At 42.0% G+C, this 23,267-nt stretch overlaps 1 protein-coding gene across 1 annotated transcript in view; it reads right to left on the reverse strand.

Moving 5' to 3' along the window:
• The window catches only part of DNAH2 (dynein axonemal heavy chain 2), a 194,813-nt gene that overhangs the window by 126,102 nt on the left and 45,444 nt on the right, over window positions 1–23,267 (reverse strand). The window contains exons 12-20 of the mRNA XM_007952352.1: window positions 7,085–7,231; window positions 5,801–5,957; window positions 5,322–5,561; window positions 4,770–4,958; window positions 4,411–4,558; window positions 3,739–3,931; window positions 1,564–1,764; window positions 1,305–1,461; window positions 762–936 (exon numbers count right to left, since the gene is read on the reverse strand). Of these exons, the coding sequence (XP_007950543.1) occupies window positions 762–936; window positions 1,305–1,461; window positions 1,564–1,764; window positions 3,739–3,931; window positions 4,411–4,558; window positions 4,770–4,958; window positions 5,322–5,561; window positions 5,801–5,957; window positions 7,085–7,231 (1,607 nt within the window). The remainder of the gene's footprint in view (window positions 1–761; window positions 937–1,304; window positions 1,462–1,563; window positions 1,765–3,738; window positions 3,932–4,410; window positions 4,559–4,769; window positions 4,959–5,321; window positions 5,562–5,800; window positions 5,958–7,084; window positions 7,232–23,267) is intronic.

Raw genomic sequence — 23,267 nt, forward strand, 5'->3', positions numbered from 1 at the left:
ATTTTGGTCAATGACATGAGACAAAGTATATGTGAACTGCTGTATGAAAAGTGAATTTACTCTGTAAATCTTCACCCAAATCCTAATTAAAAAAAAAGTACACCAATGTTCACTACAGCATTATTTAAAGAGACAAAAGGTGAAAAGAACCCAAGTATTCATCAACAGATAAATGGGTAAAAAAAAAAAAAAAATGCGGTATATCCATACAATAGAATGTAACTCAGACATAAGAGAAATGAAGTTCTGCTACATGCTACAATATGGATGAACCTTGAAAACATTATGCTGAGTGAAATAAGTCAGACACAAAGGACAAATATTGTACGGTCTCACTTACATGAAATGCCTAGAATAGGTAAATGCACAGAGATGGAAAGATAAGTGGTTACCAGAGGCAGGGGGAGGGGTAATGGGAAGTTAATGCTTAGAGGACAGAGTTTCGGTAATGAAAAAATTTTGGAAACAAATAGTGGTGGTAGTTACACAAAATTGTAAATATAATTAATGCCAGTGAATTGTACACTTAAAATGATCAGAATCATTTGATTCTGACTCATAGCAATCCCTATTGGGTTTCCAAGGCTGTAAATCTTTACGGAAGTAGATTGTCTCAGAGCGGCTGATGGATTTGAACCACTGACTTTCTGGTTAGCAGCCAAACGCCTTATCACTACACACCAGAGCTCCAGATATAGATATATAATTTTACCACACAGACACAAAAGGCTAAAGAAGGGGAAAAAGTTGAGAAGGGATACCCTTGGACTCAAAATCTTCCAGAAGATTATGTGCTTTCTTCTTGAAATCATCGGCTGAATGAATAAGGCCCGTTTTGAATTTCTCCTTGTGTCTCTTCAACATTTGTTCACTGTCCAGTAGCACTTGTTGGAAAATGACCCACTCCCCATTTAGACCGTCAAGCATCTCCAATACCTGGGGACATTAAAGAGGGGAGAATGACCCATGAGCAGGAGGTCTGTGCCTCCTTACCAATGCTTTTGATGACTCTTTCTGATCCTCTAGACCAGACCAGAGTCCACTGGTGAGTTTTACATGCAATGAGGCCCAAAGAAACCAGGCAGTGGATTGCTGGGCCTAAAAATAAAATCCATATCCATAAGCTCGCTTAAAATATCATCTAAACTAGCTCTGGCTCTCAGAGGGGCCTGGAATCTTTTCCCCAGCTCTCTTTGTTCTTCCCCTGACAGCACAAAAGTCTACCATGTGGGCAGTCAGTTCCTCCCACAATCTGGCACTAGCGTAGGTCTAATTAGGGTGGATGCAACACCACTGGAACTCACACTGTCCTGAACCGGCACCTCATACTTTTCAAGAATGGTGAATTGTTCGTGAATGGGGGGGATTTGGGTCTCCAGACTGGGCAGGTCATGCTGGAGGGTTTCCATAAGGTGCAAACTAGCCCCCAGTTCCTCCAGCGTCTGGGGTGGGTGGCTGATTCTGGTGGCAGGTAAAGAGAAGGCTGGTCAGTGGAAAGGAAGCCCTCCAGGCTGTGCTGGTCACCCTGTACTGCCCCCCACAGCTGTGCTGGATGCCCCGTACTTCTCTGCATTCTCCTTCAGATAAGTGTGCAGCTCCAGCAGGCGCCCGGCTGCCATCTCCTTGAGCAGAGTTGTGAACTTGTTCTGCCACTCATTGCAGTGCTGCACCAGTGAGAACTTGAGGTGTGAACAATCCAGCAGAACAAACTGGATGTTGAGGACGGTCTCCTCCTTCTGCACATTATTGGCAACCTCCGTGTAGCTGCAAGGGCCCCAGATCCCCACTCAAGAAAACCCAGTTGCTTGGCTCTCAGCCCAACAGTAGAAAGACCTACATACAGAACACCTACCCCAGGATGATGCACCTACCTACTCTAGGGAGATGCATTCCTTAAATAAATCAGCCTTGAGACACAAGAGGGGTAGCACTCACATAGAGAGAAAGCTGGACAGACAGGAGTGCATGGATGAGAAAGGCACAGGGAGGGGGTGGTCACAGCAGGGAGAGGGGAGGAGAGGTTTTTACAGTTGGGGACGGTAATCAGGGCTGTGAAATCAGATGTGCATGAACTATTGAATCTAAAACAAGTTTGCTATGTAAATTTGCACCCAAAGCACAACAAAAATTAAAAAAAAAAAATCCAGTTGCTGTCAAGTCTATTCTAACTTATGGCAACCCTATGCATGTCAGAGTAGAACTGTGCTGCATAGCGCTCCTAATAGCTGATTTTTTGGAAGTAGATCACCAGGCCTTTCTTCCACAGCCTTGTGGGTAGACTCAAACCTCCAACCTTTAGGTTAATCGCCAAGTGTATTAACCATTTCCATTAACCAGGGACTCCATATCCCCATTAGGATGGTTTTTTCCTTCTCAGACATACTGACAGTGCCCCTCCGTCCAACTCAAGTCCAAGTCTTCATCCCTCCATTCATCCCTGTGCTGTAGCTCTGAGTGGTTCCTCTATTCCCAGGTGTCTTCCATGTTCGTCCACCCCAAGCTGTATAGCTGGAATCACATCATTTTCTAAACCACTGCATACAAGGTATCAGTCAAACCTCCTTAGTCAAAGCTTTGGAGTCACATAGACCTGGCTTGAGTTCACACTCAAAGGCTGTTTACTAGACCTATGACCTTAGGCAAGTAACTTAACTGTTCTAAGCCTCAGTTTCCTCACTTGTAACATGGTGATAATAATAGAATCTACCTCATAAAGTTGTTGAGAGAATTAAATTAACTTGCACACTTCCTTTCCTGTACCTATGTTCTAGACTACTCTTTATCTGGTAAATGTGCTCATGCATTCCCATCTTTAAGTCTTTGCTATGCTATTCCCTCCATCTGGGTTACCTTCCCCACTCCCCATCTCGCCTGTTGAATTCCTACCCATCCTGTAAAGCCCTACCCTAAAATCACTACCTCCATGAAGCCTTTCTTAAGGTCCTTAGCTAGAAATTCTCTCTCCTTTTGAATTCCTCAGGCACCTTGTATAGCTTAAGCATAGTACTATCCCATTGAAGCTTGTGTAATAATTACATTTGCTCAATACTTAAGTTTACAAACTGCTTTCACATATATTTAATCTCACAGCCTTATAAAGTAGATACTTTATAGGAAACTGAGGCCTAGAGAATACAAGTAGCCCACCTAAGATCACACAACTAGTAAGTGGTAGAGCTGGGATTCCAACCCATCTCAAGACATCAAGGCCACTGCTCTTCCAGAGATATTTGTATCTTCCTTACTATACTCTAGCCCTCTTAACAAAAGAACTTGTCCATTTCTGTTTTTCATTCCTCACGGCCCATAGAGATAATGCCTGGTGCTTGATGGTGTTTATTGAACAAATGAATGGATGGATGACCAAAGGGCAAAAAGATGGAAGTTAAGACTAGAATTTAAGAATCTTCTGTAGTTAACTCTAAACTCCTTCTTAAAATTAAAGTGTTCACTTCTTTCATCTTTCAGATCTCTAGCATTTCTTTTTTCCTAAAAGAACCCTGAATTACTCACCCAAATGACTGCTCTTTCCCTAAATCTTGTCCAGCTTCTATTTGATCTTTACCTACTTGAGAACAAAGGCCCAATGCCCTACCTAGGTCCTGTTCTTTTCCTAGGGTCTAGGACCCACACTTTGTGCACCACCCATCTTCTCTTCCCAAATCTCTAGACCCAGAGCTCCTCCTCAAACTCTATACTTCTTCGAGACATACCTCCACTTATACCTTCACCACTTACCGGGCAATGTCAGCATCAAAGGAAGAGACAGGGGGATTGAGGCGCTGGTAGCGACGAATAAAAGAGTCCTTGTTGATCTCCCAGATTTCCCGATACATATCCCAGGTCTTGAGGTAGTTCTGTAGCAGGCTGGCATTGGCAGTCATACCACTGCTGATCTGGGCCTGGATCTTCTTGATGTCCTCATCTCGTTCTTCAAGGACCCAGCAAAATGCTTCCCATTGACTTCCATCCCAATATAATCTTCCATCTAGTCCCTAGCTGCTTCCCCAAACCTTCTACACTACAATAGCAGATCCCCAAAGAATACAGGTCAAACATGAAGATTTGAAAATAAAGGAGGTAGAAAGTGAATGTCTCTTCCATAGGATTCGGACATCTCACCTGTTGGTATCTAGGTCTCTATCCCAGCTCCAGTCCCAAATTTGTCTTTCCTAATCCTAAGCTCCCACCCTAAACCCAAAATCCCTTGAGCATCAGTCATCTAATTTCAATAACCATCACTGTCTCCTGCTCCCTCCCTCAAGCTGGCCTCTCAACCTGTGTTTTCCACCAGTCAAGAGATGGTTGGACCAGAATGTCTGGAAACGGCCCTATTTTTTCCTCCTAGCTCTGCCCACTCCTAAGTCACTGATAACACTACACCTAGTGCCCTCCCTTTTGACCACTCACCCACAAGTATATGGATGGGATCACGATGAAACTTGCGTTTGCTGAGAATTTCAGGGAGGTGGCGGAAGACAGAAATGGTGGATATAAGGTGGTGGCCAATGTCATTGACTACATTTGCTAATGTCTGCAGAGTGGGTGAGAATTCCACCTGTGGAGAACACAATGGGAAGGGCTTTAGCATAGGTCATGGAAGAGAGGAGGCTCAGTAAAGTAGGACACTTAAGAATAAAACCAGAGCGCTGAGAAAAAGCCTGAGGCTTTAAGATAAAATCATGGCCAAGGACCAAACTTAGGAATTGAGAGAAACTGACAAATAGGGTGTGACAGTTTTGGGGTATAGTGGACAAAGTGGTCCCAACCTGTGCCACACCCCCCCGCATGTCATTCTGCAAAATGACAAGGACTCGGAAGAGTGGGTTTGGGGTCGTCTTCCCATCTCCATTGATAGCCTTGGACAGTTCTAGCAGTGACCACTTCACATTCAGGCGCAGGGCATCCTCTATCATGCGATCCAACCGAATTGTGTACAGCATCCACTGCTGCTGAATCTATTGAGAAAAGGTGGGAAAAAGAGAGAATGTGAGTCAAAACAAAATGTGAAAGAACTGCTGTGTGGAAAATGAATTTGCTCTGTAAACATCACCCAAATCACAATTTGAAGAAAAGAAAGAAAAAGAGAATGTGGATCCTGGGAAAGGACTAAGGTGGTTAAACAGACAGGAGGCAGGGCTTGAGTCCTGAAGGAAAAATCTGAAAGGTCAAAAGTTGACTGACCTCTCTAGTCTCACTAGAGAGGTATGTCTAAGAAGCACACACTGGAGAAAAAGGGGAAAAGGCAAGAAAATAGTCTGGTGGGACTGGAGAGTAGGGACTTGTCCAACTACAAAGCCCCGGGAACAGGACCCCTATACCTCAGGGCCATCGTTCTTGAAGACCTCATAGGAGTTGGTCATGATGCTAACCACATCCTGGTACAGACTCATCAGTTTCTGTTGCACAGCTGCCTGATGCTCCTTTTGGTCCTCCTCAAATTCCAGGTCTCGGTATACTCGCTTGCCACTAATGCGTACCAGCAGTGTCTCTGACATCTCTTGGGCTCGCCAACCAATGGTAAGAGTGGACGCCTTGAACTCATTCACAATTGTCTGCACCTGGAGTTAGGCCCCACCCATGAGAAAGTTTCAGTTGGGGAAGAAACACTGTGGGCCTAACTCTACCCTTTCATCTGTCTTTCAGCTAGAGTTGCTAACAGAAAGGAAGTCCTTCCCCAAGCATACTTAGTTTCTATCACACTACTCCCAGGTCTTCCCACCTCTACCCAAGACTCAGGTATTTATTACCATGTGCCAGACTGTTGGTCAGCCTTTAAAGTCTAATGACCATGGCTCACCTTGCTGGCATGGATGCGACATTCTGTGATGAAGAAGGCACTGGCCCCCTTCAAGGCCCAATGCAGTTTCTTGAGTCCAGGGTGGATTTTCTTATCCAGGAATCGGATACGCTCTTTAAATAGAGCCTGCTCATCAGGGGACAGCATGGCAATAATTCTGTGTGTAAGAGAGGACTGGTCACTGGCAGCAAATTCTCTAAAGACCTCTCCTCCTTACCAAGAAACTTCATGGGGAAATCTGAAAGTTCACTATTCTAGACCAATGCGGTAGACTAAACCTTCTGCCATGATGGAAATGTCCTACAATTTGTGTTGTCCAAAACATAGTCATAAGCCACATCTGGCTATGGAGCACTCAAAACATGGTCTGTGCAAATGAGTACCTGAGTGCTTAATTTTATTTAAGTTCAATGAAATACCTCATGCAGTTAAAACTGCTCTCAACAAGTTCTTATAGCTAAACACAATGAACACTTCTCAGGCCTATCCTCCTTGATTTCTCTAGATTTTAACATAGTGGAATATTCTCCTTAGGACATACTCTGTCCCTGGCTGCTGGACCACAATTCTCTTCTCTGTCCTTCCCTTCAGTAGAAGTATCCTTCACTCTCCATAGTCCCTTGGAAGTCTCATTCAGCTAGGCACAAGAGACATGATAAAAAATCTGCTTCCTCTGCTGTCCCTTAGACACTGGGGTTCCTCAAGGTTCTCCTCAGCCACTACCACTCTCCCTAGGTGATCTCATTCACTCCCTTGGCTTCAGTTGCCTTCTATAAGCTGATGTAGCTAGTAACTACCATATTGGACAGTACAGTTCTAGACACGCAAATGAAACTGCTGGTTCCACTCCCATGGACTTAACTGGGCTGAGAAAGGTAGCCAACACAGAACAAAGCCTCCCTCCAGAGATGAGTAGCAAGAGAGCTCAAAGACAGGGGACCAGCATGACCCAGGTTCACTGATCTGATGTTAGTCTCTTCCCATAATCCTAACCCCATTCAGTCTCACTCCTAGAGAAGAGCCCAGTCCTGCAGAATATAGAGTCCAAGTGCCTTATGGGGTAGGGAGATTGAGTTGTTCTTGCTCTCTACCCTGAAGCTAGAAGACAAAAATACACAGGTCAGGAATACTTATAAGACCATAGGAGAGAGTATGCAAAACCACTGCTGGGGATGGACTAATGTAAAGGATGAATAGTGCAGGAAATGGACAACACCATGGGACAGATAAAACAAAGAAGAAAAACAGCAATGTAAAAGATCTACAGTGAAGACTAAGCCCTACCTATTATAGTCTCGAGCAACGAGTAGCAGGTTTTCACGAAGAATGCGCAGGTCCTCAGCTCTTTCAGCCACGCTTACCACATAATGGGGTGTCTCAAACAGCAGCCGCTCCCAGTAGTCAATCTCCACAAAGAGAATCAGCAGGGACCTTTGAGATGAAGAAAATGAAAGCAGTTAAGGGGATTGCTGAAGAGGACAAACTGAAACCAAAAATGGAAAAGAAGTGAGGGACTGGAAAGCAAGAAGAAATTTAGAGATAAAAATGAAGACTTCTCGGTTAAGAAAAAGAAGGCAGATGGAACATAGTTACTTTTTTATTATTATTATTAAATGCTGGTTTTATTATATAGGACACTTCTGACATGCACTTATGCACAGAACTAAAGAGTTCTGTAACATTTGCTGGAGCTGCACAGAGGCCATGCCTGAACAGGGCCAAGGGCTGAGGGTCGAGAGAGGAGGCTAATGGCTAGAAAAGCCAGGAGGTGGCCTGCAGTGCACTGAATTACTTGATATTGCCCTTCTAGCCATGCATGCTCTTATAACTCCCACACAACGATTGGGTGGGACTATGCAGATAATAGGAGCTCTGATAGCATAGTGCTTAAGGCACTTGACTGCTAACCAGAAGGCTGGTGGTTCAAATCCACCAGCCACTTCTCGGAAGGGAGGTTGGGCAATCTATTTCCGTAGTGATACTGCCTCAGAAACCCAAGGAGGGGTTGCTAGGAGTCGGGTCCAACTCCATGGCACATAACAACAACAACAACAATGCAGATAATGTGCTTGTGGTCCACCAAGGGGACTGAACAGCTTGCTAGCAGTGCAAACAAGCCCCATGGAACTTTTGTGGGGATGAGACCATACAAATAAGGTGTACGGAGCCCTAATAAAGGGATTGGTCAGTTTTTCCATACCACTAGTCTTAAAAATAAAGCCAGTTCTAGAGCAGAGAATGGACTTCACTACCACCAAGAAAGAAGAGTCAAGAGTTGAGCATATCCTTTGGATCTGGGGTCCCTGCACTGAGAACCCTCTAGACCCAAAAGACAAAGAGAGAGCTGTAACAATGAAGCTGGCACAAGACAGTGAGTGAGAAGAAGCAGCAGAGAAATTGTAGCAGCAGAACCAAGAGACCTGTGTGAGACCACACAGTGGGCTTCCTAGCCCATGGAGCAAGGCAGCTACCATGGGCATGATGACCCAGGGAGCAAGAGAGCTGAGTGCCTTCAGGCAGGAGGCTTTCTGGAGAAGTGGGGTCTCTCTGGGCACTTACTAGTAGAGCTAAAGAGCTTTGTAACACTTGCCCAAACTGGGGCTGAGAAAAGAAGCTTGTCCTGAGGGGGCTGAGAAGAGCCTGTCCTCAGGGGCCAAGAGGAGCTGAGAAAGCTGTCCTGACACTGAAGAGAAGGAAGGGAGACTTTGCTACAAGCTTCCTGATCCTGATTCCTGAGTTGTAGCCTATTGATCCTGACCGCAAGTTGTAACTGATTACTTCCCTAATAAACCCCATAATTGTGAGCACTTTCTATGAGTTCTGTGTGGCCATTGCAACAAACTAATGAATCCAGTAGAGAAGTAGAGAGTGCAGTGGGAGGGATGGCTGGTGTAGGATGGGTAAAAATGCTGGGGAAAGGAGGTATGTCTGATCTCCACCTCATAGGAATCAGCCTTGGGCTGATGTTGATCTTGTTCTTTCTCTCCCTTGTGAAGTTAGATGAGGAGGTCTGATGATACCACCTTGCCATTTTTACATTCAGGAGGCATAAAAACATATTACAGTCAGTGCAGGGGGAAAGGCTACAAAAGCCTCATTTTCAAGCATCATTGTCGCGTACCAACAGTTGCATCTTACATGGTTGCTGGCAAACTCTTTAAGATCCTAGTCACTACTCAGCAAAGCAGGATGTAGAACAATGTGTTTGGGTACTATGCTGTGCCAGTTAAGCTTCGTGTTCTCCATGATCATGGTCCTGAGTCTTCAAGTCTTCAAGGTGCTTGGTTGTGTGTGTTCCATAATGTTTGCAATGGGTGAGATATAGCTCTGGTAGCATAGTGCCTAAGGCACTTGACTGCTTACCAGAAGGCTGGCGGTTCAAACCCACCAGCCACTCCTCGGAAGGAAGGTTGGGCAATCCTACTTCCGTAGTGATACTGCCTTGGACACCCAAGGAGGGGTCGCTATGAGTTGGGGCCAACTCAATGGCACATAACAACAACAACAACAAATATATATATATATATATATATATATATAAATTATTGCCATTGAGTCAATTCTGTAAATCTTTATGGAAGTAGATTGCCCCATCCTCCTTCTGTGGAGAGGCTGGTGGGTTTGAACCACTGACTTTCTGATATCAGCCAAATGCCTTATCCACAATGCTACCAGAGAGTCATATAAATAAATAAAATGTTTGCCATTTCAACACTTTTTACATGTATAATTCTGTGAAAATTATTGAACCTATTTACTTTTGCTGTCTTCCAAAACCACCGGTTTAAGACATAAGCCAACAAATATGAGGAGACAACCACTAAACAATTTGAGAAACTGAAAAAATTATGAGTAAGGAGCTGAAATATAACCTAAGATGGCCAGGGAGACAGCTGAGAAGCTACCGGCTTATGCTGTAGGGAACTCAGAAGGCCCAGGAGCTGGTGGCATTAAGGATCTCTTGAAGTGATGGTGAAGGTGGACTAAAATAGGAAGATCAATTGAAAGTTTAAGAAGCAACTATCCCATAGTTAAACAAGTGGCATTCTGTTATAGATTGAATTGTACTCCAAAAAAAAAAAAAAAAAAAGCATTGAAATCCTGGCCCCTATACTTGTGACTATGATCCTGTTGGAAATAGGCTTTCTTTGTTATGCTGTCCCTGGGTGGTACAAAGGTTAATGCGCTTAGCTGCTAACTGAAAGATTGGAGGTTCAAGTCCACTCAGAAGCACCTCAAAAGAAAGACTTGGCAATCTACTTCCCCAAAAGTCACCCACTGTAAATCTTATGGAACACACACGACCAAGCACTTTGAGGGAGTGAGTCACTAGCCTGCAGACTCAGGACCATGGTCGCGGAGAACACCAAGCTTAACTGGAACAACATATTCAAAAACATTGCTCTACATCTTGCTTTAGTGAGTAGTGACTAGGATCTTAAAAAGTTTGCCAGTAGCCATCTAAGATACAACTGTTGGTATTTCTTCGTCCAGAGCAAAGAAGAGTGAAGAAAATCAAAGATACATGGAAACAATTAGTCCAAGGGACTAATGGACTATGGGAACCACAGGCTACACAATCCTGTGACCAGAAGAACTAAATGGTGACTGGCTACCAATGCCAGCCACTAGGAAAGGGATCAAAACTGGAGAGCCTTAATAGAGAGGGAGAAAAATGTGGAGCAAAATTCAAAAACATAAAGACCTGAATGACTGGTCAGATAGAGACTGATGAACCCCCAAAAGTATGGCCCCTAGTCACTCTTCGGGCCTGGAATTGGACTCACTCCCATGGCTTAACTTTCAGTCAAACAATAGACAGGCCAATGAGATGAATAATTACACAAGGGAGATGCACTTCTTAGAACAATCAACCATGGGATATCAGAAGGGCAGCATTTACACAGGGAGAAAGATAGGGAGGCAGGAATCTGTGGGTAAGAAGGACAAAGGGAAAGAGTAACCACAGGGAGGAAGTGGGAAGAGAACTGTTATATTGTGGGGATTGTAATCAGTGTCACAAAACAAAATGTGTATGAATTGTTGAATGGACAATTAATCTACTCTAAAATTTCACCCAAGTCACAATAAAAAATTACAAAGAAAAGCATATGGAGTATAGTTCTACTCTGACATACAAGGAATCTCCCTAAGTCAGAATGAACTCAACTGGTAATTGGATTTTTTAACGTTGATTAGGTCATACATGAATAGGGTGGGTTCTAAATCTAATCACTTCTGAGTTATAAAAAGATTATAATGGGCACAGAGAGACACAGGGAGAAAAGGAAGACAGTGGAGACAGATCCATCTACAAGGATTGCCAGCAGCTACTACAAGCTGAAATAGGTAAGGAAGGACTTCCTTCTAGAGCCACACCCTAAATTAGGATTTCTAGCCTCCTGAATTATGAGAAAATAAACATTTGCTCTTTAAAGCCAACCATTTGTGATATTTTGTTATGACAGTCCTAGGTAACTAAGACGCCTTCCCTTGCCCAGAAAAAAAACAAAGGCCTGTTGTCTGGAGAAGGCAATAGAGACAAAACAGAGGGTCTTTAGATTGAGGATCTGCGGTCCACTTGAAGGAGAGAGCAATGTACTGAAAGCAAGGGGATTAAGTGGTCATATACATAGTGAATAGTAAGACCCCAGTCTTCTTTTCCCACCCAGAAACAAGAACCCCAGATGCTGGACCTACACACCCTCAGGAAGAAGTTTGAAAGATCTTTTTCTGTAGCCCCTGATCAACCTAAGAAGAACAGTCCTAATAATAACGACATTAGGAGGTCCATCAAAAACTGCCCACCAGGTTAACCTACAATGAGGCTCACAGTGGATGAGTCCACCGACCAACTCACCACAGTTTCCAATCAACTTTCCAGCTCCCTTCTCTTAACTATAAACAGAAAGCCAAGGAACATAAGACATGAGCCTCTATCTTTCCTAACACAGAATAAACAAGCAAATCAGTCACTAATATCCTCCAAAAAATAAGAGAAATAAGGGCATCTATGAACCAAGCACAAGATGTTTTAACAAAGAATACCAAAGAGCTCTTGGAAGTTAAAAATGATAGCAAAACCAAAAACCAAACTCACTACTGTGGAGTCGGATCCAACTCATAGCGACCCCTCCTTGGGTTTCTGAGGCAGTTGTGGTGTAGTAAATTACTTAGTGTGGCTTCTCTACCCATAAGTCTTTGTAAACTCCAAGGTGGGATTTTCTATGAGCAACTGAGCAGCCCCTGATTGCTGAAGTTGTCCACCTGAAGTATTTCTGTTGGGAGTGGCACAAAACAATGTTTTGGGAGGTGCCCACTCTCTTTCAAGTGCTTATAGTTCAGATGCTGTGATTGGCTAGTTTGACCACCCTGCTGGGCTCAGAAGGAGGCCTCCTAGAGGCAGAACTCGCTCTGACTGCTGGTTGAGGAAGACGTGCTGCTGAAAGAGACACGGGCTCCTGAGACACGCATTGCTGGGAAAGAGACGCAAGAGACACGCATTGCTGAGTGAGACACCGAGGGACCAGCACTGCTGGGAAAGAGACTGTGAGAGACTGTTGGCTGAGGGACGATGGGCTGGGAGAGAGACTGAGCATTTTTTCCTGAACTTGAATTGTAGCCTGTGGTGCTTCCCTAATAAACCCCATAATCTGTGAGCTCTGTGTGGCCGCTGCAGTGAATTATTGAACCCAGGAGAGAGGCGGTGGGTGCTTTGGGAGGAACGGTTGGTGAAAGGGCTGGAGGGAGGCAGCATGTCTGGCCTTGCAGTAATAGGCCTTGGGTTACTGCTAGTAATCCTGTCTTCCTCTTGTGGGATTAGAGGAGGTCAGAACATGTGGCCTCCTTGCCCTTTTTGCAGCAGTATTGCTACAGTAGTAGACTGCCCAACCTTCCCTCCGAGGAGTGGTTGGTGGGTTTGATTCACCACTGTTCTGGTTAGCAGTCAAATGCCTTAGGCACTACGCCACCAGAGCTCCTTAAAAATGATAGCAGAAGATAAATAAATCAAAATAAAGACACGAGATGAAGCTGACAGAAATCTCAGAAAGTAGAAAAAGACAAAGATGGAAGGTGGAGAGGACTTTGTATGAAAAAAAAGAATAGAAAATATCTCATTGATAGTTCCATATTGATTACATGTTGAAATGGTGATATTTTGGGAATATTGGGTAAAATATTAAAATTACTTTCACTTGTTTCTTTTTCCTTTTTTAAACGGTGGGTGGATACCAGGAAATTTAAATGACTTATGTGGCCCTCACGTTAAGTCTTTGCCACCTCACATCCAGCGACTTTCTCTTCCTTCCCATTTCAGCAGCTACTCTTATGCACACTCTGGAAACTGGCCAAGCTGAACTCTCCACATCTGAAATAACCCCTTCAGAAAGCCCACTCCCTGAGCCCAACTTCCTCCCCGCCATTCCAGAACTTGTACTCCCATTGTATTTTCCCAGTCTACCTGCTCTTTGACCTCAGACCTCTGGTCTTTTTCCTGCCTAGCAGTCCCTTCCACTTTCACTTCCTTCTCTGCAGACCCTGCAGTTGTCACTTTAACCACTCCTGCCAATCCTCACTCTTTTGCCTCATTCCTTTGTCTAAATCACTGGGTAAAACACAGCCCTGGCTAAATCTAACTATCCTCCCTCGTGGAGTCCATGTGAAGGCTGCAGAGCAACACCAGAGAAAATCACATGACCACTCAGGTTGGCACTGCTGTCATTTCAATTGGAGCCTCTGAGCCACACTCTTGGGGTTCCCTAGTCTGCTCTCTCTCTTGTCCTCACAGTAACTTGCTATAAATCTCTACTCTTCTCAAACCTGATCTCCGCCCCCCCCCCACTTCTCAGCAAAAAGCCTCACTCCTACATCACAGAAATGAAACAGCCAGCACCCCTTCTACTTCCTGCTGCAAAACCGATACACTCACCTGTGTCCACACCTATGCTTCCTCCCATTTTTGATAAGAGTCCCTTTTTCCACTCAAGGGTAAACCTTCTTCCCAGGCTCTATGTTCTGATCCTCTTTCCTCCTGCCTTCTCAAATACTCTCATGCTCTCCTATATCTTCAACCTCCTGGTTTCTTCTCATCAACATCTAAATGTGCCCAGATCTCTACAATTTAAAAAGAAATAAAAGCAGTCCTGCCTTGACTCTAAGGAGCTCTGGTGGAACAGTGATTAAGGCATTCAGCTGCTAACCAAAAGGTTGGCTGTTTGAACCCATCAGCTAATCTCTCCAAGAGAAAGATGTGGAAGTCTGCTTCTGTAAAGATTTACAGCTGTAGAAACCCTATGGGACAGTTCTACTCTGTCCTATAGGGTCCCTATGAGTTGGAATCAACTCAGTGGTAGTGGGTTTGCTTTGACTCTGTATCCCCCTATAGATACCACACTCTGTCCTTCCCTTCACAGTCTGTTGTTAGGTGCCATTGAGTCATCTCTGACTCATAGTGACCCTATGCACAGCAGAACAAAACACCACCCTGTCCTGAGCCAGCTCCATGATTCTTGCTATACTTGAGTCCATCACTGCTGCCACTATGTCAATCCATCTCATCAAAGAACTTCCCCTCTTTCTTCGACCCTCCACCTTCCCAAGCATGACATCCTTCTCCAGGGAATGGTCTCTTCTGACAACATGACCAAAGTATGTGAGACGAAGTCTGGCCATTCTCGCCTCCAAGGAGCATTCTGGCTGCAGTTCCTCCAGGACAGACTTGTTAGTTCTTTTAGCAGTCTGCGGTACTTTCAGCATTCTTTGCCAACATCACAGCTCAAAAGCATCAATTCTTCTTCAGTCTTCTTTATTAATTGTCCAGCTCTCACATACATATGAGGTGATTGAAAATACCGTGGCTTGTGTCAGGTGCACCTTAGTCCTCAAGGAGACATCTTTGCTTTCAGCACTTGAAAGAGGTCCTTTGCAGCCAGTTTGCTCAGTGCTATACTGATATCCTGACTGCCGCTTCCATTGGCATTGATTGTAGAACCAAGCAACATGAATTCTTTGACAACCTCAATCTTCTCTCCATTTATCGTGATGCTGCTTATAGGTCCAGTTGTGAGGATTTTTGTTTTCTTTATATTGAGATGTAATCCATACTGCAGACTGTATTCTTCAATCTTCATCAGTAAGTGCCTCAAGTCATCCTCACTTTCAGCAGGCAAAGTTGTATCATCAGCGTATCTGAGGTTGTTAATGATTCTTCCTCCAATCCTGATGCCACGTTTTTCTTCATATAGTCCAGCTTTTCGGATTATTTGCTCAGCTATAGATTGAATAAGTATGGGGAAAGGATACAACCCTGATGCACTCCCTTCTTGATTTTAAACCATGTAGTGTCCCCTTGTTCTGTTTGAACGACAGGTCAATGTACAGGTTCCTCATGAGTACGATCAAGTGTTCGGGAATTCCCATTCTTCTCAATGTTATCCATAATTTGTTTGATCCACACAATCAAATGCCTTTGCATAATCAATAAGTCATTGGTCTTGCATAATTCTATCATGCAATTTCCAGCATTATTTCTGTCACCAAAGCCAAATTTTCCAGCTACCAGTGATTCTTTTTTGTTTCCAACTTTTGCATTCCAATCACCAGTGATGAGCAACAACACATCTGATTGCATGTTTGGTCAATTTCAGACTGCAGATGTTGATAAAAATCCTCAATTTCCTCAACTTTGGCTTTGGTGGTTGGTGCGTAAATTTGAATAATAGTAGTGTTAATGGGTCTTTCTTGCAGGTGTATGGATATTATCCTATCACTAACAGCATTGTACTTCAGGACAGATCTTGAAACATCCTTTGTGATGATGAAGGCCACGCCATTCCTCTTCAATTTGTCATTCCCAGCATAGTAGATCATATGGTTGTCTGATTCAAAATGGCAAAACCTGTCCATTTCAGCTCACTAACGCCTAGGATATCAATCTTTATGTGTTCCATCTCATTTTTGACAACTTCCAAATTTCCTAGATTCATACTTTGTACATTCCATATTCTGATTATTAATGGATGTTTGCAGCTGTTTTCCTCAATTTGAGTCATGCCGTGTCAGCACATGGAGGTCCTGAAAGACTTCCTTTATCCATATCATTAAGGTTGGTTCTACTCTGAAGAGGCAGCTCTTTCCCAGTCCTATTTTGAGTGCCTTCCTACCCAAGGGGCTTGTCTTCCTGCACTGTGTCAGACAATGTTTCTGAGCTATTCAAAAAGTTGCCCAGTAATGTAACAGTGTTTCTCTGCTATCCATAAGGTTTTCCATGGCAAATTTTTGAGAAGTGGATGGCCTCCTCCTCCTTCCTAGTCTGCCTTAGTCTGTAAGCTGTGTTGAAACCTGTGCACCATGTGCAACTCTGCTGTCATGTGAAACACCAGTGGCAGAGCCTGCCTCACAGCAACATACAAGACCCACAGGATGACAAATTGACAGACAAGTTTGTCTCCCTTTGCTGTTGGAAACCTCTGCGCCCTCCCCTTACCTAATTCCTACCTGGAACCTGCCACGTTGTGGTCCCTGGCCACTCCCTCCCTTCCCTGGCTCTAGGGGGCTTGAGGCCTAGCCTTGCGTCCCTCCCATTTATCTGGCTATCTTGCAGCTCCCGCAGTCCCCAGCCTCTCCTGCTTCCTCCCTTTCCTGGCTATAGGGGACTTGGGGGCCTAGCTTGCCTCCCGCCCCTTTTTATTTGGATATCCTGCCACTCCACAGGTCCCTGGCCTCTCCTGCTCCCTCCATTTCCTGACTCTAGGGGGCTTAAGTTCCCTTCTATATGCTGATGACTCCCAAATCTACATTGGTAACCTGAGTTCTAGACTTGTATGTCCAACTGTTTCCTGGACATCTCCCCCTGGTTGTCCCACAGGCTCCTCAAATTCAATGTGTCATTATCTTCTGTGCAAAATCGCAGCCTCTGTCTCAGGGAATAGCACCAACCCATTGCCCAAACCAGACTGTGTATCTTCCCTTGGCCTCAGTTTCCAACCAACTACCAACTCCTTATGGTTTTATATTCAAAATCAAAATTCAATTATTCCAAGGCAAGTATAGTTCAAGTGTGATGATAAATGGCAACGGATACTTGGCCTAAAGTTGATCTAAAGAGTGCATGGTCCATCTCAAAGTTCCAGATAATGCTATCATGTGGGAATGTGGGCCCAGTGCTACCACATTTTTTTTATTTTTTGAGAGAAGCCACACAGTGATTTTGTATATAAAATCTCCTGGATTTTAAATGCTGACAACTAATTTAACTGAAAAATAATTACAAGGGGGAGCTTCTGGATGGCTGGCAATGTTCTATGTCTTGACCTAAGTAGCAATTACAAGGATGTTTATTTTATAACTATTTGTTAAACTGAACATATAAGCTTTATGTGTTTTGTATGTATGTACTATGTTTCATAATGAAAATGCTTTTTAAAGGAAAAACTATTTTAAAAATAAGATAATTTACAAAAGTTGGTATGTAGAAAATTAACTTTCAAAAAACAAAGCTTTGCAATATAAAAACTATAAGCAATTAGACTTTATAGTAGAAGAAAAGAGACCAGTGATAATTAAAACAATAAAAATAAAATACCCACATTAACAAGAAATCATATACACATACACACACACATATACTTATGTATACACACACATATATGGAAAATATGACTTATGGACATAAAACAAGGTTTAAATAAATTGAATGAAAAATGTTATTCTTGGAGAAAAAGACTCAAAATCACAAAGATGTTCATTCTTCTTAAATTGGCCTATAAATTTTACCCTGTCCTTATTCCTATAAAAATAAGAACAGGACTATTTTGGGAACTAAACAAATTGAATCTAAAGTAGTTCTTATGGGAAATAAAGGTTAAGAATAGACAGGAAAACTCTGAAAAAGGAGAGTAATGAGGACAATAAGGAAAGAGTGTGGTTCCTACACATGAATAGACAGACATACGAGAACAGAATAGTGAGTCACCAAATAGACACAAACACACTTGGGAATTTGTTATATGATAAAGATAGCAGTTCAGTAAACGAGGTCAACTGACTAGCCATCTGGGAAAAAACTCAAGTTGCATCTTCACATTTAGCCCTATACCAAAATAAATTCCAAATGGATCAAAGATCTAAATATAAGGAATAAAATCATTAAGCTATCAGAAGAAAATATGAAAGATTTTTAAAAACTAAAGAAACCTTGAATCAAAACTCAAAATAGGAATAGAAGGGAAATTCCTCAACATAATAAATGGCATCTATGCAAAACCAACAGCCATTATTATTTTCAATGGAGAGACTGAAACCATTCCCTTTGCAAAAAGGAACCAGACAAGGATGCCCTCTATCACCACTTCTATTCAACATTGTGTTGGAAGTCCTAGCCAGGGCAATAAGGCAAGAAAGGGAAATCAAAGGCATCCAGATTGGTAAGGAAGAAGTAAAATAATCCCTATTTGTTGATGATATGATCCTATACATAGAAAACCCAAGAGACTCACCACAAAAACTACTGGAACTAATTGATACATTTAGCATTATGGCAGGCAAAATCAACACACAAAAATCAGTAAGATTCCTCTACACCAGCAAAGAGATTGCTAAAAAGGAAATCAATATCATTTACAATAGCTACCAAAAAGTAAAATACTTGAGAATAAATCTCACTAGGGATACAAAGACCTGTACAAAGAAAACTACAAAACACTACTTCAAGAAACCATAAGAGATCTACATACAGGGAAGAACATACCATGCTCACGGATAGGAAGATTGAACATTGTGAAAATGTCAATACCACCCAAAGCAATCTATACATTCAATGCAATCCCAATCTAGATCTCATTAGCATTCTTTACAGATATGGAAAAACCAATCACTAATTTTATATGGAAAGGAAAGAGACCTCGGATAAGCAAAGCACTATTGGAGAACAAAGTAGGCGGTCTCACACTCCTGGATCTCAAAACCTACGAAACAGCCACAGAGGTCAAAACAGCCTGGCACTGGTAGAACGACAGACACATAGACCAGTGGAACAGAATTGAGAACTCAGAAATAGATCCATTGACCTATGGTCAGCTGATTTTTGACCAAGGGCTGAAATCCATTACGTGGGGAATAGATGGTCTCTTTATAAATGGTGCTGGCAAAACTGGATATCCATTTGCAGAAAAATGAAACAAGATCCATACTTCACACTATATACAAAAACTATCTCCAGATAGATCAAAGACTTAAATGTGAAAACTATAAAGTTCCTCAAGGAAAAAATAGGGGCAAATGTCAGCAAATAAATAGACTGTCAAGCATAACCCAAAATGCACAAACAGCAGAAGATAAACTAGATGAATGGAACCTTCTAAAAATTAAAAGTTTACGTACTTCCAAAGACTTCTCCAAAAGAGTAAAAAGAAAACCTACAGACTGGGAAAAAATATTCAACAATGACATATCTGACTAGGGACTTATCTCTAAAATATATAGAAAACTCCAACACCTACACAACAAAAAGACAAATAATTCAATTTAAAAATGGGCAGAAGACATGAATAAACACTTTACCAAAGAGGATATTCAAGAGGCCAACAAACACATGAAGAAATATTCATGATCATTAGCCGCTATTGTTGTTGTTGTTGTTGTTATGTGCTGTTGAGTCAAACCTGACTCATAGCCACCCTTCCTTGGGTTTCCGAGGCAGTATCACTATGGAAGTAGATTGCCCAACCTTCCTTTCAAGGAGTTGCCGATGGGTTTGAACCGCCAGGCTTCTGATTAGCAATCAAGTGCCTTAAGCACTACGCTACCAGAGCTCCTCATTAGCCATTGGATATTAAAGAGATACAAATCAAAACAACAATGATATACTATCTTGCCCCAGCACTAGTAGCAAAGTTCAACAAGACAGAAAATAACAAATGCTGGCAAGGATGTGGAGAGATTGGGACTCTCATGCACTGCTGGTAGAACTGTCAAATGATATAACCACTATGGAAAACAGTATGGGAATTGCTTAAAAAGTTGGAATTAGAAATACCATTTGATCCAGGAATCCCATTACCAGGTATATAACCTAAAGAAGTGAGAGCTAGGACATGAACAGATATAGGCACATCCATGTTCATTGCAGCACTATTTACAATAGCAAAAAGATGGAAACAACCTAGGTGCCCATCAACAGAAGAATGGATAAGCAAAGTATGATATATACATACAATGGAATACTATGCAACACTAAAGAATAATGCAGAATCTGCAAAACACTGCATAACATGGATGAACTTGGAGGACATTATGCTAAGTGAAATAAGTCAATCACAGAAGAACAAATATTGTATTAGTTCATTATTGTAAAAAGTCAAGGAAAGGTTTATATATGGAAGAAAACTTTCTTTGTGGATTACCAGGGGTGGGAGGGTAGAAGAAGGAACACTGCAAAAAAAACAATCAGATGTCGTATTGCACTAGGAAAATCTGCTGCAAAAGACCTCTTTAAACTGTTAAGAAGCAAAAATGTCACTTTGAAGACTAAGGTGTGCCTGACCCAAACCATGATATTTTCAGTCACCTGATATGCATGTAAGGCGTTCTGGTGGCATAGTGGATAGGTCATTTGGCGGCTAACCAGAAGGTCAGCAGTTCAAGCCCACCAGCTGCTCTGCAGAAGAAAGATTGGACAATATGCTTCCATAAAGACATATAGCCTTGGAAATCCAATGAGGATTGCTATGAGTTTGGTTTTGGTTTTCATTGTATGTGAAAGCTAGGCAATGGATAAGGAAGACCAAAGAAGAGTTGATGCCTTTGAATTGTGGTGTTGGCGAAGAATACTGAAAAATACCATGGTCTGCCAGAAGAACTAACAAATCTGTCCTGGAAGAAGTGCAGCTGGAATGCTCCTTAGAAGTGAGAATGACCAGAATTCATCAAAAATCTGTGACTTTCCTCTTATCTTCTAGGAAAGCATGATTTTTTTGCATCACATGAAATTGAACTGTATTGTAACTGCAAAACCTATGAACATTTTTATGAAATTATACTCTTTGACCACAAAGAATAAAAGGTTACACAACATGGGTAAACCTAGAAAACATTATGCTAAGAAAAAGGATAAATATTATATGATCTCACTTATGTGAAATAAGAAAATACATAGAAATCAAAGATTATCAGTGGTTACCAGGGTAGGGGTGAAAGTCAGGGGAAGGGAACTTTTGCTTAGGGTGGATTGAGTGTATGTTAATGGTGGTGGAATAATTTAGAAAAGGATAGCAAGAATGGTTGCACAACTTGAATGTAATCAACGTCACTGTGTTGTACATTTAGAAATTGTTGAATCAGTGTGTGGTGGTTAAGTTTGTGTGTCAACTTGGCTGGGCCTGGTTGAGTGGCTGGGCACCTGAATGTAGTTATTCCCCATGGTGAGACTGGTAATTAACTCCAAGGTACAATTTATTGGAGCAGCTGAGTAGCTGCTTTGGGTATGTGGTCTGCTTCCTGTACATAAAAAACAGCTTTGGGAATAGTCTCTAGCTTATGGCATGCTTGAACCCTGCAGGTAGCCGAGTCATTGTTCAGCAGCCTGCTATGCTCTGCCGAACCTGGGCTTTTCAATGGATTTGAACCAATGGCCTGCTGTGTGGTTTGATAACATCAGGACTGTGCCTTTTTACTTGTTAGCCTTGGGCTTGTCAGCCTCAGCAGCCAGCAGCTAAGTGAAGAAAAGCCTCCAGCTTCAGTGGGCTGAGAGCAGGAGGCAGAGCTGAAGCCCAAGGTTGAGGGGCTTTCACCCAGCCTCTAGAGTCTGGCACTTTGAACTCGGACTTAAAGCCTCCAAATTGTAAGAGAATAAACTCCTGTTTCTTCAAGCCATCCCATTTGTGGTATATTCTTGTCAGAGCAGCACTAGGTAACAAGAACATAATGTATGTTTTGTTGTGTATATTTTCACCATACGCACACACCAAAAAAAATAAAATAAATCTCACAAACTGGAGACATTCTCATGAAACTTTTCATTCTGAATATTACTGGAATGTTATTTAGAAAGGATATGAGGTAAATTTTTCAGAATATTTTCTGAAATTTCAGCAAGCTCTGGATTAACAATACAGGAGAAAATGTCACATTTGAAGTTCTGCAAAGGATTATATTTTCACCTTCTTTATTGGGACAGAGTTTTCCAATGAAATAAATTATTTTCAAGTTCTCATTTATTTGTGATACAGGCCTTAGAAATTACGGAAAAAGAAATGCTGCTTTTTCAAATCTTGAGGTTCTCCCCTAAAGTGTGTGATATTTTTAAAAGTGTGTCAGAATTCTTCAACAGGAATCAGCCTCTCTCAAACAGGAATGAGCGATGGATCATCAGACATATAAGGAAAACGTCCAAGGTAGAAGTGAAAGGCCAAAACAAAAGGAAAATTACTTCTAACCTAAAGTTACAAACCCAGCCAAATATCTAAGTTTTGCAGAAAACAGATCACGCAAGAACTGAAACAGTTTGCCTCCATGCACCATTGTCAGGAAGCTACTAAAGGATGCACTCCACCAAAACAAAAGAATAAACCAAAAATAAAAAAGACAAAGAAAATAGGGAATAGAACAAGAAAAGAGACTCAGAGAAGTCCCAAGTGACAGCTGTGTGAGTGGTCTCAAAATCAATCTGACCTCCACAGAGAAGAGGACAAGAGCTCTTGGAAGAGTATCTCTAAGAAAAACATGAAACTGATAAGATATATGATATGTCAGATAGTCAGGAAAGTATTACTGGCTGCTTTGGAAGAATTAATGACAATGAGCAATGTGCTAACAAAAATAGTGAGGTGCACAATAAAAAAAAAAAAAAGGCGATTATTAATTCCCAAAATACACACAAAACATTGTATAAGCAGTAAGTGATACTAACAGAATTATAAGATAAGCACTGAATACTAATTTAATTGAAATTGTGTTATAGCTATACTGGTAGTGTGGAAGGGTGTGAATATGGCAACATTTCTAGTGGTATAAACATATATGTTCTTTAAACTAGAGTCCTTGAATTTGTCTCTGTTCTTAAACATTATGGCCAGCCCACTTGGTGCCCACACTGTACCAAAAGGTTTCTTCATGTTAATATCTTGACAAAATTTTTTTCAAAATCATTTTAAGGCAAATTATTAAATTTGAACTTGTCAGTCAGATAATACTTTCCTGATAATGAGCTAAAAATACTATTAACGAAAACTTTTCACAATAATGCTCAGTTTTGCCCAGAATTTTGTCAATAAATTTTTGGAATGCAAATTTTATTTTATTGACAAACATGATTTCCGGGGGAAAAAAAAAACAGTCTGAGGAATTATTTTTTAAAATTTGTAAAACTTATTGTCAAGAGGCGGGGCAAGATGGCGGACTAGGCAGAAGGATTGCACAGACCCTCTTCAACAAAGAAAAGGGAAACCAATTAACACAGACACAGAAGATA

The sequence above is a fragment of the Orycteropus afer genome, unplaced genomic scaffold, assembly GCF_000298275.1.
Source record: "Orycteropus afer afer isolate SDZICR_OR568_19922 unplaced genomic scaffold, OryAfe1.0 scaffold00330, whole genome shotgun sequence".
Taxonomy (NCBI): domain Eukaryota; kingdom Metazoa; phylum Chordata; class Mammalia; order Tubulidentata; family Orycteropodidae; genus Orycteropus; species Orycteropus afer.